General features: G+C 50.3%; 2 protein-coding genes across 2 annotated transcripts in view; one reads left to right on the top strand and one right to left on the bottom strand.

Annotated features, from left to right (window-relative positions):
• MIEF2 (mitochondrial elongation factor 2) overlaps window positions 1-2,339 on the top strand; it is a 4,284-nt gene extending 1,945 nt beyond the window's left edge. The window contains exons 2-3 of the mRNA XM_026053909.1: window positions 115-351; window positions 1,035-2,339. Of these exons, the coding sequence (XP_025909694.1) occupies window positions 115-351; window positions 1,035-2,080 (1,283 nt within the window). The 3' untranslated portion in view covers window positions 2,081-2,339. The remainder of the gene's footprint in view (window positions 1-114; window positions 352-1,034) is intronic.
• A 2,245-nt stretch (window positions 2,340-4,584) lies between these two features.
• Window positions 4,585-15,503, bottom strand: TOP3A (DNA topoisomerase III alpha). Its single transcript, XM_026054139.1, has 19 exons — window positions 15,281-15,503; window positions 14,039-14,098; window positions 13,545-13,618; window positions 12,831-12,906; window positions 12,190-12,298; window positions 11,777-11,920; window positions 11,210-11,380; window positions 10,823-10,923; window positions 10,613-10,687; window positions 10,409-10,491; window positions 10,078-10,285; window positions 9,714-9,899; window positions 9,078-9,207; window positions 8,792-8,905; window positions 8,547-8,712; window positions 7,978-8,121; window positions 7,590-7,712; window positions 6,558-7,321; window positions 4,585-5,488 (listed from the first exon to the last, which is right to left on the bottom strand). The coding sequence occupies exons 1-19, from the start codon at window positions 15,464-15,466 to the stop codon at window positions 5,313-5,315; spliced, it is 3,090 nt and encodes a 1,029-aa protein (XP_025909924.1). The 5' UTR covers window positions 15,467-15,503; the 3' UTR covers window positions 4,585-5,312.
• Between the last annotated feature and the right edge of the window lie 18 nt (window positions 15,504-15,521).

Here is a 15,521-nt window from a genome sequence, read left to right as displayed (position 1 = left end):
GATACTCGTGTGCGCTGCTTTTCCCGTCCAGGGTCCTGCTCCATCCCTTTTCCCTGGCGGTAGGGACACCCCCGACCAAGGCAGGGGCCGTGTCCGGGCCCGTCCCCGCTCCAGGGACGCTCCCGGTGTCCGCGCGGCTCCGCCGGCGCATCCCCACGCGCTCTGTCCCGCAGCTCATCGACCGCGCCACGAGCCCCCGCGACGAGGGCGACGCCAAGGCGGACGGCGGGGGCCTGCGGGACGCCTGGCCCGACCTGACCCTCATCAAGACGGCGCCAGACCCGCCGAGGAAGCAGCGGCGCCAGGACCTCAGCCAGCCCCTGCCCTCGCCCGCGGGGCCGCCGGCGCCGGGTGAGGCTCGTGGCGCTGGCTCGGGGCACGGCCGGCCTCCCGGCTCCGCTCCCGGCGAGCCCGGGGTATTTTTAGCTCCGTATCCCTTAGGCGGAGCCCCTGGAGCCTGTCCTGGCGGGAGGCTCCCGAGTGCGGCCCCTTTTTAGGCAATGCCTGCGGGGATGACGCGGCCGGTGGYGGCCCGTGGCAGGAGGCTGCCTGGGCTCTGATGCTGCCCCAGCACCATCTGCTCTGCTTGTTTTGGGGTCAGCTCGGTCTGGAGAGGGGCACGTGCTCTTGAATCGCCCTAGAGAAATGCTGCCTTAGGCTGGGGAGTCAAAACCAGCTTTTTTTGCTAGCAGGAAGCATGCGCTGCAAGGTCCTGAGGTACCAGACTCGCAGGAGCCCTCTGGGTGGTTCGTGGGACTCGGCGTTGGGGCCACCAGGCTCTAGCTGAGTGTGRCGGGGACAAAAGCTGGGGCTGAGGCTTGCAAGGCCCCCGGGACTTAGTCCCTTTCTGGCTGTTGTGACTGGGCTGCTTTATCCCTCTCTCGCCAGGAGGTCACGATGGGCCCTGGGTGGTTTGAAGGTCAGTTTGAGCCATCCCCGTGGATGTGGCAGGAGAAGCTGCTGCTCCGCGTTGCAGGTGATCCTCTCATTCGGCTCCTGCTGACTGTATTTTCCTCTGAATCCCCTTTCCACAGAGCCCAGGGACTGCTCCGCTCCTGCGGAGACTCCTCGGGTGGAATCCAGCGCTGGGCGCTGCCTCACGCTGCAGGAGCGGCTGCTCCTGCACTACAGCAGCCGCGCGGCCGTGGCCGAGGAGCGGGCGGCCCTGGCGCAGCAGCTGGCCGCGGGCATCTGCGCRGAACTGCAGAGCTTCCTGCGGGGCAAGTGCCCGGAGCTGCCCTTCGGCAGCCTCTTCCTCAGCGGCCCCTTGCTCGACGGCCTCGGGGCTCTCGCTGCCGACCGTGTCGACTTCATGCTGCCCGTGGTGCTTGATCCCGCGCTCTGGAGCCTCATCCCGGGGGAGGAGACTGTCGTGAGGAATCCCCGGTACTGGATGATCAAGAGGACAGGTCTGGAGTACTTCCCTCGCGGGCGCAGCCCCTGGGACAGGTTCATTGTGGGCAGGTACCTCTCCTCCAACGCGCTCAATGAGATGCTCCACAAGATGCTGGTGGCCTCTGTCAACTGGCCGGCCATAGGCAGCCTGCTGGGGAGCATCATCCGGCCCGGTGTAGCCTCCGAGGAGCTGAAGCTGGAAGTTAAACACGAGCAGGTGGAGCTCAGTGTGACCCTTTTCCCAGTGGTGGAAATGGATGACAAGGTTCTTCTGGCCGCTCCTCCGGAAGGGCTGGTGGAAAACCTCTGGCTGGAGAGCTTTTACAGGGCAGAGGTGTCGCGGGTGAAGGAGCTGGACGCGGGCGACTGCGGGGCGAGGCAGAGCTGCCTCCGCATCCTCAACGGGCTCTGCGAGAGCCACCCGTCGCTGCGCAAGCTGAGCGGCAGCCCCTTGACGCACGTCGTGCTCCACCTCGGCGCGGACTGGGCGCAGGAGAACCTTGCTGCCAGGTTCCAGCAGGTGCTCCAAGAGCTGGTGGGCTACCTGGAGATAGGGGTCCTGCCTTCCTATTTCAACCACAAAGTCAACCTCTTCTGCGGGCTGCTGGAGGAGGAGATCGATGAGATGGGATTCCTGCTCTACAGGGCTGTGTCGGAGCCAGAGCTCCTGCTGAAGGAGAAATGACGGGTGCGTTGGGAGCTCCCGAGCGAAAGCTGCCACTCGTGTCTGCTGCTCCCTGCTGTGAGGGTTGCCATGTTTCTAGTTGTCTAGTCAGCRAGAGGCCGAGTTCTTGCACTTTATGAGCAAAAGTATTGCCTGTCTGAATAAAATGTGCCTGAAAAGACACGGGTGATGGCATGAGGAGACTTTCACTGTGAGGTTCTGCCTTACTCGGGTCAAATGCAGCCTACGCKTCTAGTAGCTAAAGGTGAGTCCATCCACTGGGTGCTGGGAGCTGCRGGAAGCAAGCTGGGGCTCTGCGCAGCTCCTGGTGGAGCCCCTGTGGCTGCGAGGCCTCCCCGGCCAGGGAAGCCAAGGTCTGCGGGGGCTGAAGCTGCCCTGGTTCTTGGTGGTGACGTGGAGGGGAGCRGCTCCCGCAGCACCGGGGCTGTGTGGTGCCCGTGGGCAGCACCGGGGCTGTGTGATGCCCGTGGACAGCGCCGGGCTCAGTGGCACCGTGCTGGGCTTGGCCCCGTCCACGGGCCCACTCTGCAGGCCGAGACGCTGCCAAGCCGAAGGTTGAGCAAATTGGATGGGGCTTTATTTGGAAGCCCTTCCCGCTGCCAAAAGGGGCGAGCTCAGCCCTACTTGTTCTGCCAATATCAGCTCTGTCCTAATGAAGAGACTTTGTTTTTGGCTGTGGTGCCATAGCTTCAAGTCCCGTGTCCCAAAATACCCTTGCTGCGAGTGCCACAACACCGGCTTTTGCAGCAGGGTGGCAGGGAAAGCGCTGCCGACTGCGGGGAGACTCCGCTTGCCTCGGGGCTGCCGCGCGGCTCTGTGCCACCTCCTGGGCAGGGGGCCGSGCTGTCACCCCCAGGGCCTCCGGGCAGATCCTCGCTGCTCTCCAGCCAAGCCCCCTTGCAGTTGTGACCGTTCTGATGTGTGGATTGCTGCTGTCTAAAAATCATCGTGTTCCTCTGGTGCCTCATCCTGTGGGGCAGGGGGTAAGATAGGAATGGTTCTCTGAGCAGAAGAATTGCAAGAACTGACCTGGTTTATGCTGCTTTTTGTTAAGAAGGTATGTCTGCCTGTGCGTGTGTGCTTCGTTTTCTTTTGAGTGGCTGCTAACAGACTTTGGTTCTGCTGAGTGCTAAGGAGTATATTATATTTAATGGAAGAGCTATGCCAATTTTGCACTCTGGTAGAGATGGAGAAATCCCGTGGACTTCAATGTGAGCACCTACTGTGGTTTATCTGTCTCATTTGTAGGAGGAAACACCCGTGCTTTTCCTCCAGTCTGGAAAAAAAACAGTTTTGTTCCTCCAGTGTTGGCGCTGAGAATAAACCCGCACTGTGTATAATGGCTCTCTGGTGTCAAATCTCAGTTTTGTCCCTGCTCTGGTGATAAGGGCTGGCGCCTGGTGCAGGGCTGCTGGGCACCCCCTGCTCTGCAGAGAGCCGCGCAGCGATCGGGCTTCTCCTGCTACCGCCTGTTGTGTCAAGCGGCCGGTGGTCCCTGCGGGTGTGAGATGCGGCTGAACGTGGAGCTCGTGTCCTTGTTTGATGAACAGCCCCTCTCTGAGCACTACCCGAGCTGAAACCAATAGATCTGGTGACAGCTGATGCTATCAGCAATGTTTATACGCTGTGCAAGTGCTGCCTTGCTGCTGCCGCTAGGAGACTGCAGCCCAGGCTGCTGCTGTGCCTTGGTCGGCTCTATATTGCATTACAAAGCTCCTTACTCCTGTTATTTTAGCCAGCGGGCCTGTATTTTTAGGCTACAGCTGTTAACAGTAGGAGTGAGGGTACCGTAAAATGGAGTATTGGGTTCTTGTGAGCTCATGCCAGAGACGTGTGCTTGACAGTGCGAACTGCTGCAACGTTAGAGGGGCTSTTGTCCCACACGCAGGATTTGGAGAGCCCTGGGCTACTGTGATCTCCCTCCGTCAGGCTCCCCTCTGGGAAGGGTTTCAGCTGGACCTCGCTGGGCCTTGGCACTGGCCCACAGGAACTGCCTGGTGTTGAGGAAAGTGCAGAGCTGCTGGAGGCGCCTTTGGCAGCCCCAGAGTGGGCTCCCACTCACTTCCCCCTCAGTGGGAAAGGATAAATGCTGAGCTCCAGCGCAGGACAGAAGCAGAGTTTGGTGGCTCTGCTTGCTCTGATGTACAAAGGAAGCCCCAACAGGAAGGAAGAGCCTTCAGAGGCTTCCTGAAGGAGCTCAGCCTAAACTAAGTGAGGAAGAGAGGGGAAAAAAAATTGTTTGGGGTTCAGCCAGTTGTCTCTGTCCCTGGACAGCACCACTGCAACAGATGCAGCTAATAATCCACCTTCCTGTACCCTTTTGCAGCTCCCTTCTAAATAAAGCCACGGGGAGTTTCTGCCAAGAAAGCTCTTATATGACTCCGATGAGTGAGTGAATGGAAAGAGCAGAATCTGGGTGGATGCTTTTATAGTAATAGCTCAACTATTTTAAGTAGGAAGAAGTGACAAGGCAGAGCTAGGAGTGAGTCACTGTAACAAAGATAAAAAATTAATTTTTAATAATAACCTTATTAGTTTGACCAAAATAACTTCCAGTAACCAGCATCATCATCTAGGCAYGCCTCAATGCCTCAGGAAGAACTCAGTTCCAAATTCAGGAGCTGTCTAAAATGAGGGCTCTTTCTGAGCACTTCCTTTCCAGGCAAGCACCAGATCTGGTTTCTCTGCACCTGGCTCTCCTCAGGTGGAGACAGCCAAGGTAAGGAAGGTACTGGACTATGACAAAAAAGAAAGGGGGACATTGCTCAGATAACCTCAAAAGAGGAGGACAACTTGTAATAAAATTCCACTCTGTGGAAAGCCAGGGATGCAGAAGAGCTGAGCAGCTCTCGTGCCTGTCCCAGTGGCTAAGAACTGCCTCTTGCTCGTGCAGAAAGGCTGCATGAAGCAGCYGCCACAGCAGGAGCTGCAGTCAGATCCAGTGCTGCTTTCCCTGCAGACCCACTGTTTCCAAATGCTTGTTACCTTTAGCTTATCCCCATCAGCTCAGTAGAAAACCAGCTGAAACCACGTGGCTGACCCCATTAATGGAGCCACCTTTCAAAGCTGGTCTGACTCTTGCTGTCCTGGCGTATGTAGGAACTACCAGGCTTTCCAGAAAGCCCTGGGCACAGATCAACTTACAGCCTTCAGTTCCTTCCAGGAGCAGTTGCTGCCACAGCAGCTTGCAACCCTGCACCTTTCCAATTCTCGAGGGCTGTTGGGCTGGGGCTCAGTGGTCTTGAGGACAGGTTTTCTTGGTGTGGCCAGGCTGGTGGCAAATGCTACAGGTCCGTGGTTTCTTGGCAGTGGCTGCTGAGGAGACACTGCTTGGTCTCTTAGATTTACTTCCAAACTCCCGTGAGGAGCCACTGCTGCCAAAACGATTCAAGGAATCTCCAGAAGCGCCTAAGGAGAAACAATGTAGATGTAAAAATCTTTGATATAAGCAGTTGAGAAACAAAAGCTAGGTTCAAAATGGTGGTAGATGGAGGATTTGACCATCCCAGCCACTCAGACTGTTCTTGAAATTAGACTTACTTCAGATTTGCCTTCATTGCAATGCTACCTCTTTGTCCTGCAATACTAACTAAACACAGGATCAGAACAGGGAAACTCAGAAACTCATCTTTCTGGCTGCATGCTCTGTTCTACAGCCGAAGCAGAAACAACAGAACATGCTGGAGGAAAACTTGTGKTTTTTTGTATTTTTGGGTTTTTTTCCACTTTTGAAAACTTAGTTCTGTCCCTTTAGGGACTAGCATCTAAAAAGGAAGAAGCCAACATTAAAGATCCCTCAGATCACATCTCTACCTCTGTACTTTGCTTATAATTCCTTGATGTCGGTGCCCTTTCTTTCAGATCCTTATTTTGTGATTAAACAGCCCTTTGAGTACTTGCTTGCACCACCTTTTCCCTGGAGCTGTGCTCTGTTTCTCAGCTATGATCAAAGCTTCAGAAAGACTTGGATTTTCACTGCATTCCTAAACTAGGCCAGCAGGAGAAGGCTGGCCTTCCTGGCATGACAGAACAAGGTTTAAGATCTCCAAAAGTGTTTGTGCTGCTTTGACCCTCTATCAAATCAAACAGTTTCTCTAAGATGAACACCTGAATTTTGGAAGGACAATCTCCAAGAGACTGTTGGAAATGTAGCAGGCTGTCCACGAGTGATGGATGCTGCAACGGGCAGCACAGATCTCCGTGGAGGTGTGGAACAACGCTGGATTCGACTGGTATGCAGAGGAAGGTAAGCCACATGTGGTCATTACAAGCAATGTTTAAGAAGTGGTATAATGCTGCTGATTAGCTCTTTTAAAAGATAAACCTGAGGTCTGACAAATTAAGAGTTCTTAGAAGAGCTGTCATGCTAAGAGAGCCTTATTCAGTATTAACTTTTTTTTAACTGCATGTYACAAATACCTGTTCAGCTTTAAGGAGAGCCTCCAAGCCTTGCTTTCCACTCCAAGCCCAGCCTTACCTGGCGCCACGTTCTCGTCCGCCCACTGAAAGAAGCCGCACTGCTGGTCTCTGGGCTTGGGGCACGTGTGGAACTGCCGCCCTTTGTTGGGCCCGTCCTTCTGCACGGTGCGCGTGACGGCGGGCTGGTCACACCTGCACACAGCGCCGCCCGAATCGCAGCTGCTGCTTCCGAAGGGCTCCGAGCCTCTCCCTCCTCCTCCTCCTCCCCCTCCTCCTCCTCCTCCTCCTGGGCTTGGAAAATTGGTAGGGCCCCTTCCCGCAAAGGGCCGGGGCGGCGCGGAGCCTGGCGGCGCGGTGTCCCCTCTGTCCTCTGGCCGCTGATCAGCCCAGAGGAAGAAGTTGCAGGTGCTGGCGCTGCATTTGTAAAACTGCCTGCCTTGGTTGGGCCCCTCTTTGCGCACAGTTAGCAGCACTGCTTCGTTCCCGCAGTTGCAGGTCACTGCGTTGTTCCCATCATCCGGAGCCGCGGAAGGAGCCGGCCTGGGCGCCCTTGTTGAGCTCAACGACAGCAGCTGCCCTGGTGCCTGGTTTGTGGTCCTCTTCACGTGCCTTTTTTCACCACCAGCCCCTCTGTTAAGGGAGTGGTTGCCCTGCGAGTGATTAGCTGGCTGGGTGGCTGAGCAAGGGTTGGGCTGGGCTGGCCGGTGCAAGTATTTCAGGTCCAAGAGCTCTCGAAGCATCTCGTCGCAGCCTCCGATACAGCCAACAAACTCCAGGGGCATCGTGGGTGGGACGCTGCCTCTCTTGAACTTAAACTTCAATCTAAAGGAAAAGGAGCAATAAAAGTCTCCCCATTCATGTAACCTCTCAGCAACCAAGCTTGATTTGGACTTGATTACTATTAAGCTCTTTTTTCTCCCTCACTCCTTCTGTACTTAAACTGTTTTGTTCCCTTCTTTTTACCATCCCCTAGCCATGATATCGCTGCTCCCAGCTGCCCAGCCTGGTCCATGTAAGTCTCTGGCCCTGACAACTAACAGGTAATGTCCGAGTGGTTGTGTTTGCCTAACAGGTAACTAGTTCAACTCACCTGTGAACAGGGTGGGGTTTGCACACAGCGCAGACACTCTCATCCCTAGCTACGTCCAGCACAAAGTCAGGAAACCAGACTGCAGTTTTACAAGCTGGATAGCCCATGCAGCTGAGGTAGAACCTGCCACAGGATAAAGGGACCGAGTGAGAGGGAGGCAAAGTCGAGACAGTCAGTGACTCATTCTCCTCTCTGCTATGATTTTCTACAGAAATTGTCAAAACAATTTTATGAGCAAATATGTATTGGAGAGAGAGGCTTGGCTGAGTCCATTAAGTTTGTGTAGCTGGTAGAGTTTGCCCTACTGCCCAGAGGAGAGGTACATAATGCCCAGCGACACACAAACCAACACAGAGAGCCACTGTCTGCAGCAGGGAATACTACTCACCCCCCGTTCCTCTTGGTCTTCAGGACCATGTCATTGTTGCACTGCGGGCACTTCCGAACGGAAACCGGCATTGCCGGGTAGACCTCCTCTTGCTCTGCGATTTCCGTGCCTTGTCCAAAATACTGMGCCAGGGCTTCATCCAATCTAAATACAGAAAAACACAGCATCCCGTGTGTCTCCTCTACAAAAGGTAACCAAGCAGGGGATTGATGCCTGTTGTCCTCAGTCCCTAGGAGACCCAGCCATCTGCAGAAGTACCTCAGCTCAGCTTGATGACCATTACAAACTGGCTGTGAGCGCAACACAAAAGAGCTCAGAGCACGTTGCCTTTCCTTTGACCTCCTCTGAATTTAATGCAGTGAGTTTAAACATGAGGGGCAGTTAGCTGGCTCCTGTTCATGACTACATGTCACGCTGCGAGCCATCCCTTCCCTTGCAAATACCTGCACATGCTGGACAGATCTCCAGAGAAACAGCTATGGGAACCCACTGCACTCCAGACTGAGCTCCAGAAGCTCACACCTTCCAGAAGAGCAAAGCAAACGCAAGAGGGCAAAGACAAGACTCACTTGTTGGCTCTAGCCACAGCCTCGATGAAGACTTGCTTGTACTTCTGGACCTGCTGCTGCAACACTATGAGTTTGTCTTTCTTCCCCTCACAGATCAGCTTCAGGTCAGCTTCCAGCTCAGCTCGAAGGTCAGGCTTGGACATCTCATAACCCATGGAGTCATAGCCTGAGGAAAATACGACATGGCGAATGAAATGAAGGCATGAGTCAGAAACCTGTCCTCTAGCTTAAAGCACGGTCCTTACCTTCAACCAGCCCCATGCCCAGGTGGCCTGGAAGGAACCTCTGATCTGCAGTAAGGCCCACGTACATCCGCAGCTTAATGGTCTCGATGTGCTCGGCGTGAGTGGCATCAGTCCCTGAAAGCAGCCAGGTTGTTAGCTGAATGAGTTGCCAACAAGTGATGGTTTTTCCCTGTGTCTGCTACAGAACGCAAGGCACTAAACGGGCAAAAGAAGGGAAGAACTTGTGGCCAGGAGCAGCAGCATCCTCGTCTCTCATCCCCTCGTGAGACATACTGCCAGTGCTGACCTATGCCGTGCTTCTCCATGAGCGCAATGAGATCTGCTTCGGTGAGGAGCGAGGGAGGGCTCGTTTCCCCATCCACCATCTCCACTGTGGTGGGCTGGAAGCGGGATCCTTTCTGATATACTGGGATAACCTGAAGAAAAGAGAATCCCTGTGAAACTACCTTCTGTTTTTAGTCACTGAAGACAAAATACTAACCTTAACAGTACTGTACAAGCTAAACTATARCTTAACAGCACTAAATATATAATACTAACAGTAACAGCAAGCTAATACAGTAATATAGAAGCACCCTGTTCTGCATGAAATAGCCCTCAGGGTCCTCAGGATTAGTCATTAATGAGCTGTTATAGATACCCCAGAAGAGCAATTACAGCTTCTCTTGGTAAGTCAGACCAACCTGCATGGAAGCAGCATTGCTGTTGTGTTAAGAAGGGGAAAACTGCAAAATTGCTAAATATGCAGTTTCATATTTTCAAAAGAGATGACTCTGAAGGAAAGCTAGTGGGGCCAAGAATTGTCAAGGATATTGTGCTGAGGGATCCAGATTTGGCAATAAGGCTTTTGCATTAGTACAACCAAGGGCAAATTTAAACTCCAAGTACTTTAACCTCTCCCATCTATGATATCTAGGTTTACCTTATCACTCCACTTCTCATAAGGATACACCTCCAGATAATTTCGGGCCAAGATCATTAGTCCTTGAGCGATGAATCGTTCATTAGCAATGTCAATCTCCACGGTTGTTTCCTGTCCTTTAGCATCTTGCGAGCAGCAAGCCAAGAAATGGCGCACGATGAATTCGTACAGTCTCTGCTCATTCCCCTAATATCAAACAGTAGAAGAGGGTTAAGAGTCTCCTCTGGGGTTATTTAGGACATCAAGAGATAATAAAGAGAATGTCAGGTCCAGGATACAATTCTAATGACCATATTTAAGACTCCTACCTTTATATATTGAGCAATACAAACTACCAAGTTATCTCTGCCTTTATTAMACTCACGTGCAGGTTAGCAGTGTATTTGGTAGGATGAATGGGAGGGTGAGCCTGGTCTGATTTGGTTCCACTTCGAGGGGTTGGCCCACCCTGTTCCAAAATCCTCTGTGCAAATGCTCCCCAGTTTGGGTCCTGGGTCTGCTGTTGTACCAGGACAGAGAGGTTGAGCTCCTTGGGGAAAATGTTGGTCTCCGTTCGGGGATAGCTTATGAACCTTCAGAAGAAAGGCAAAGGTGGAATTTAAGAAGAGCTCCCAGGCACTCCATTTTGGATTAAAGACCTTATTTTTAAGGAATTTAGTTTATCAGGCCAGCACACCCAAATTTATCTTTCTTACCCTTGAGTGTAGAGTTTTTCTGCTAATCTCATGGTTTCTTTAGCATTTATTTTCAGTTTACGGGAAGCCAATTTCTCAAGTTCCTGTGTTGAGAAGAGCCAGAAAAAAAAAAAAGGCGTTTGTGGCATAATTCTAAGGTGAGTAAAACATGCACTAAAAGCTCATTTTGCATAGTTCTCTTTAGTATTCTTGTGTCACACATACCACAGTGTCCAGAGGCAGAGGTCTCCATTTGCTCTTTGGCTTACTTATAACCTCAACAACAGTTGCTACAGGATTCTAAACACAGAGTGAGGAAAATATAAAATCTCCTTGAGGAATTGTAAAAGGGCTGTTCTTTAAAAGAACTCAAGTGAAAAAGATGGTGGAAATGTTTGGTCAGTGTTGGACTGTACTGTTTATAAACTCTCCTACCTCCATACACATGTGGTAGAGGACCAGGCAAGCCGTGTGATTAAAGAGTCGATTCCTCTTCCAGTTGAAGACCACAGTGTTGTCCTCATGTTCGTGTGTCACTGAGTTGAAAACAGATCAGAGGGATCTGTTTTAAATAAATCATAGAGTAAAAATCACAGTTCAAAGACAGCAAAAGTAACGAGGCCAAACTTTTGGGGAACCTTTCCAATTCTATTGAATGATCACGGCAAAAGAAGAGGAAATCCCCTCTGGTACAGTGTTTATTCATTGTCCTGGTACTATTCATCCAATTCATATGTTATACTAAATATTAAGCTTCATTTTCTTTGCAAACGCACTAAAAACTGCAAGATGGAGCTGAGCACTTGCTTCCTCCCAACGTACCTTTGATTTTGTAGAAGGCTTCAGGAACGAAGGCCTGGATGGCTTTAAAGCGTTCGACTACAAACCCTAGTGTTGGGAACTGGCAGCTACCATAGCTGATGAGCTGATCTGCTAGAACATCAGGAAAAATTTTCCGGAGCCTCAGTGTCTGGAATCTAGTGAAGGCAGCACCTGAGGGGAAAAAAGAGCATGTTAGAATTGAGTAATTAAAAAGCAGAACAGAATCACCCTCTGAAAACAAAATTGCAGAACTTAAGAGAAAAAAAAAGACCAGATTTACAATACTGGAGTTTAGGCATTTCTGTCTTGCATTGGGGATACAGTTGCAGATACTGCTGGGCATTAAAAATGTGAATTCAATGCAGTTGAAGCCAAGCAGACCATAACRCCCTGCTCTCTAATTTACACAGCAGTCCAAGCAAGTGCAGGTATTTAAAGATAATGAGGTGTACACTGGTAAAGCTGGTGCTGGCTGCCTACCACGCTCTTGCTYGCTTCCCTGCAGAAGAGGTAGGCAGCAGCTCGGGCCTAGCAACCTCTTTTGACCTTCAAGGGGTGTCTACATACCTATCCTGAGGTCCAGCTCCTGCCTCACATCAACAGCATCGCTCGTTTTCTGATCTGGCTGGGTGAGATTCTCACAGGCTGATCTGACTGCATGGAGCGTAATCTCGGAGAAACGGGCTCGGAAAACCCGGAGGTTTGGCTTTACTGTGGGACAAAGAGAAATCAAGTGACTCAAATGACAACGGAAAGGAGTTATTAATAAGCAGCTGTCTTAAAAAGAGTGTATTGTTGACCTATTCCATAACTTTCCAATAGGTGAATGTCTTTCTAGTGTACCCAATTCTACAGTCGATGTATTTAACCTGGACATGGAGAAGATTATTCTCCATATATGTTATTAGCCCTCTGAGCAGCTACCTATTAAATCAGCATTTTAATGGAAATCAGATTGATACAGAAGACAGTCTACACACCAGCTTTGCAGACGTGAATGATTTCAAAACCGATATTCTCTCCTTCTCGATCACAATCGGTCCAGATTACCAGAGCTTGGCATTGCTGGACTTCTCGTTCGAGGGTCCTCTGAGAGGAGAAAACAGTACAGAATGAGACATGACAGACCCCCTGCTTTGTCAYTTCCGTCTAAAATGACTCACTAGCAGAACATAAAATCCAACATGTATCCATAGAGATGGATTGTTGCAATAATGTTTTGTAATTCTGTCCCTCATGAGATTAGGCAGCTTTCAAAAGGACTGAGTCATTTATTTACATCTACTTCTTTGTTAAAAAACACGACTTGGATCGGATTGTACCACAGAATTTGTTTTCTGGAAGCACCCTTTTTTGTAAAAATCAARAAAATTACCAGTTAGAAAAAAATATTTTACTGCTAACAAAGTATTTGTGCCTTTACTGCTCGAATTATGCATGAGTGGGAGACTTTCAATGTCACAGATGAAGAGCATATGAAGTCCTACAAACCACAGGAAGAGTTTTCTAAATCTTAAGAGGCTTAGAAGGACCATGTTATGATCCTGCCTCTGTCTGAGACAATATTTGTGGAAGCAATCTCTGAACTCAGAGTTTCTAAAAAACGCTTGCAAACACATACCTTAATATCCACATAATTTTCAGGACAATACTTCTCAATTTCAGCATCAAAAAGTGCTAGGGGGTTGCAGCTATGCCTGGTAAACAGAAGATACACAGTGTTCATAACAAACAAAAACTAAAACTTATATCGCAAGAGACTAATTGGTGCTCTCTTATAAGGAAGTGCTGCTCAGGTATTGGAAGGGTAAACACATCAATGGACTTTGTCCTAGGCAACTTCCAAGCTCATGTGAAACACTGAATTACGCTTACTGAAACAACAAACAAAATGTTACCACAGAAAAGATAGAATCAGAAGGCAAGCTGGAACAATAAACTTCTCGCATTTCAAGTAAAGAAAAAAACAAAACTGAGCCAAGGCAGATTAAAATTCTTTTTCTCAAGACAGTTCTGTCTGTCAGTTGAGCACAACACAAAAATGCCAATCCAACTACTGGAACTGGTGGTATATTTACAGGGAGCTCCCTTAGAGTACTTTAGTCATTGTTTTAACTTGGGTTTGTTTTCTTTTGAACGCTCTGAAAATAGTCATTTGGTACAATATTTTAATTATCCTATCTGGAATGTAATGGTTATCATCCTGTCTGGCTACTTGATGCGCCCAGAGTCCCTTCCTGCTGCAGGACTTTACTACTGCACCTGAGGTATTCTCTGTTTTCATTGACAAAACTGTTGTCACCCTTCCTCCCGTGGCAGGGTACTGAGTACTCACCATTTGCGAAAAGGCAGCTTAAAATCATGGGCCAGTAAATGTCCTGACACGGATGTCATCACCATAGTAACGTTCTGCAAAAGACAGAGCAGCGTGATTAGTGTCTATCATTTGCTAAACACTGCCCAGAACCTGCAGCCTTGATGCAGTTCTTAATTCACACACAATAGTCACAGCTCCCTCCTCTGCTATTGTCATTTTCTCTCCACAAGTAGCTGAACCCACCTCCTTACCCGGAACCTGTGTAGAAAGCTCCCAGTTCCCAATAACCAAATGTCTTCTGACAGATGGAAAATAGAAGAATGGAAGGTTGAAAGATTTAAGGCAACACAACAGGTCAGTAGTTGAGCCAAAAGAACATTTGACTCCTTTGTACATCTTTGGGCAAGTGTCCCCATCCCTGGATAGGCATTTCATAAATTCTGATAAATGGCTTTTGAACAGGAGTATTTTTCATTTCCCTAATTTGGAAGGGGTAGGAAAGAAACCTCTACCTGGCCAAACATGTGGTAGTCATACTCGTAGATCTTGTTGAACTTGGAAAAACCTTCTCTCTAGAAGAAAAAAATGGAAGTTGCTAAGTTTCAGGCTGCCAGCAGAAAGCAAACGCTTCTCATCTCAGTTCATACATASTGTAATGACAGGACAAACAGATGTACAGGGAATGAGGAACCTGSGTGTTGTAGCTGAAATGCAGAGGCAAGTTAGGGTGAAAGAAAGTTGCCCGTATCATTGGTAGAGACAGGGAAATGGCACTGCCCACTGAAACTGTATTTCAACACCAGCCCCAGGGGAAGCCACGATCATCACTCCACGGATGGTGCAGACAGACAGACAGGAGGGAAAAGCGGTGATTTGTTTTAACAGAGTTGCCATTAGCAAAGACAAACATTCCCTGTTCCCAGCAATCTAGTGTCCTGCTGCACAGCACAACTAGGGTGTCAGCACAGGGTCCCCAAGATGACCTGTGCCCTGATGGAGATTTGTGGAAGTTTCCAGGCTGGACAGCAATATTTGCGTTCGCTTCCATGGAAGTGTGCCCACACCTGCACTGACTGAGCCTCCAGTGCTCAGGTTCTCAGTAACACCACGCATTCCTAACGCAATTCTGACCCAGAAACAGCAGCTCTTCTAAGCACCCTACCAACAGGCATTAGGCGTAAGGAAAACTGAAATACCAAGTAATTATGCAAACTGTCAGCGGTCCCAGAACAAAGCAGCAACAGAGAGATGAGAGGTTTGAACTCTTCCCCAGACCACAGATCACCTCTGTCTTGTTATGTGCACTTCCCTAACCCTCTGACACTTGCTGACGCTGCAGAAGCAGTGTTTTTTGACTAGAAAATGCGTGTCAGCAAGTGGTTTCAGTTCCTAATGTCTTCTACATACACTGCAAAGCCAGGAAAACCACAGGCAGCTGCCACAGATGAGCTCAATGCCTAGAGAAGGCAGAGAGGGACACTGAGGAGCTAAACTCTAACAAGGATTCGGTGACAGAAAAAGGAGTCCAACATTTCTAGAATACATTTGGGCACGTGAGATGGCACTGAATTTGTTTGAAATGGCCCTGCCAGGTTGTGCAGCACAAGTCAGGGCTGCATGTGAGTCCTGAGACCAGGCCTGAGCTGCACCACAGCGGGACCCACATTGACGAGCTGACCACGTCCCGACAGCCCAGCAGGATCTGCAGGAGCAGCAGCCAGCAGCAGGGAGCTGAGCAATGGATATGCTCCTACCCGCCGCATCCTGCTGTTGGAGAGAAGATCCGCGATTCCTTTGGCAGCATCGTTCTTCTCGGCCACGCACAAGACCTTGCGGATCCTTTGCAGCGCCGCGTCCTCTGCGGCCCGGGAGAAGAGTCGCCAGGGCTGGGGCAGCATCCTGACTCCACAGCTGGCCCAGAGCCTCGCTCCAAAGTTCATTGCAGCCGAGGGCTCCCGCGCTGCCAGGACATGTTACCGTGTCTTGGTCGGGAGC

The sequence above is a fragment of the Nothoprocta perdicaria genome, unplaced genomic scaffold (assembly GCF_003342845.1).
Source record: "Nothoprocta perdicaria isolate Ctin4 unplaced genomic scaffold, notPer1 scaffold_12, whole genome shotgun sequence".
Taxonomy (NCBI): Eukaryota; Metazoa; Chordata; class Aves; order Tinamiformes; family Tinamidae; genus Nothoprocta; species Nothoprocta perdicaria.
This window is presented reverse-complemented; position numbering and strand designations above follow the sequence as displayed.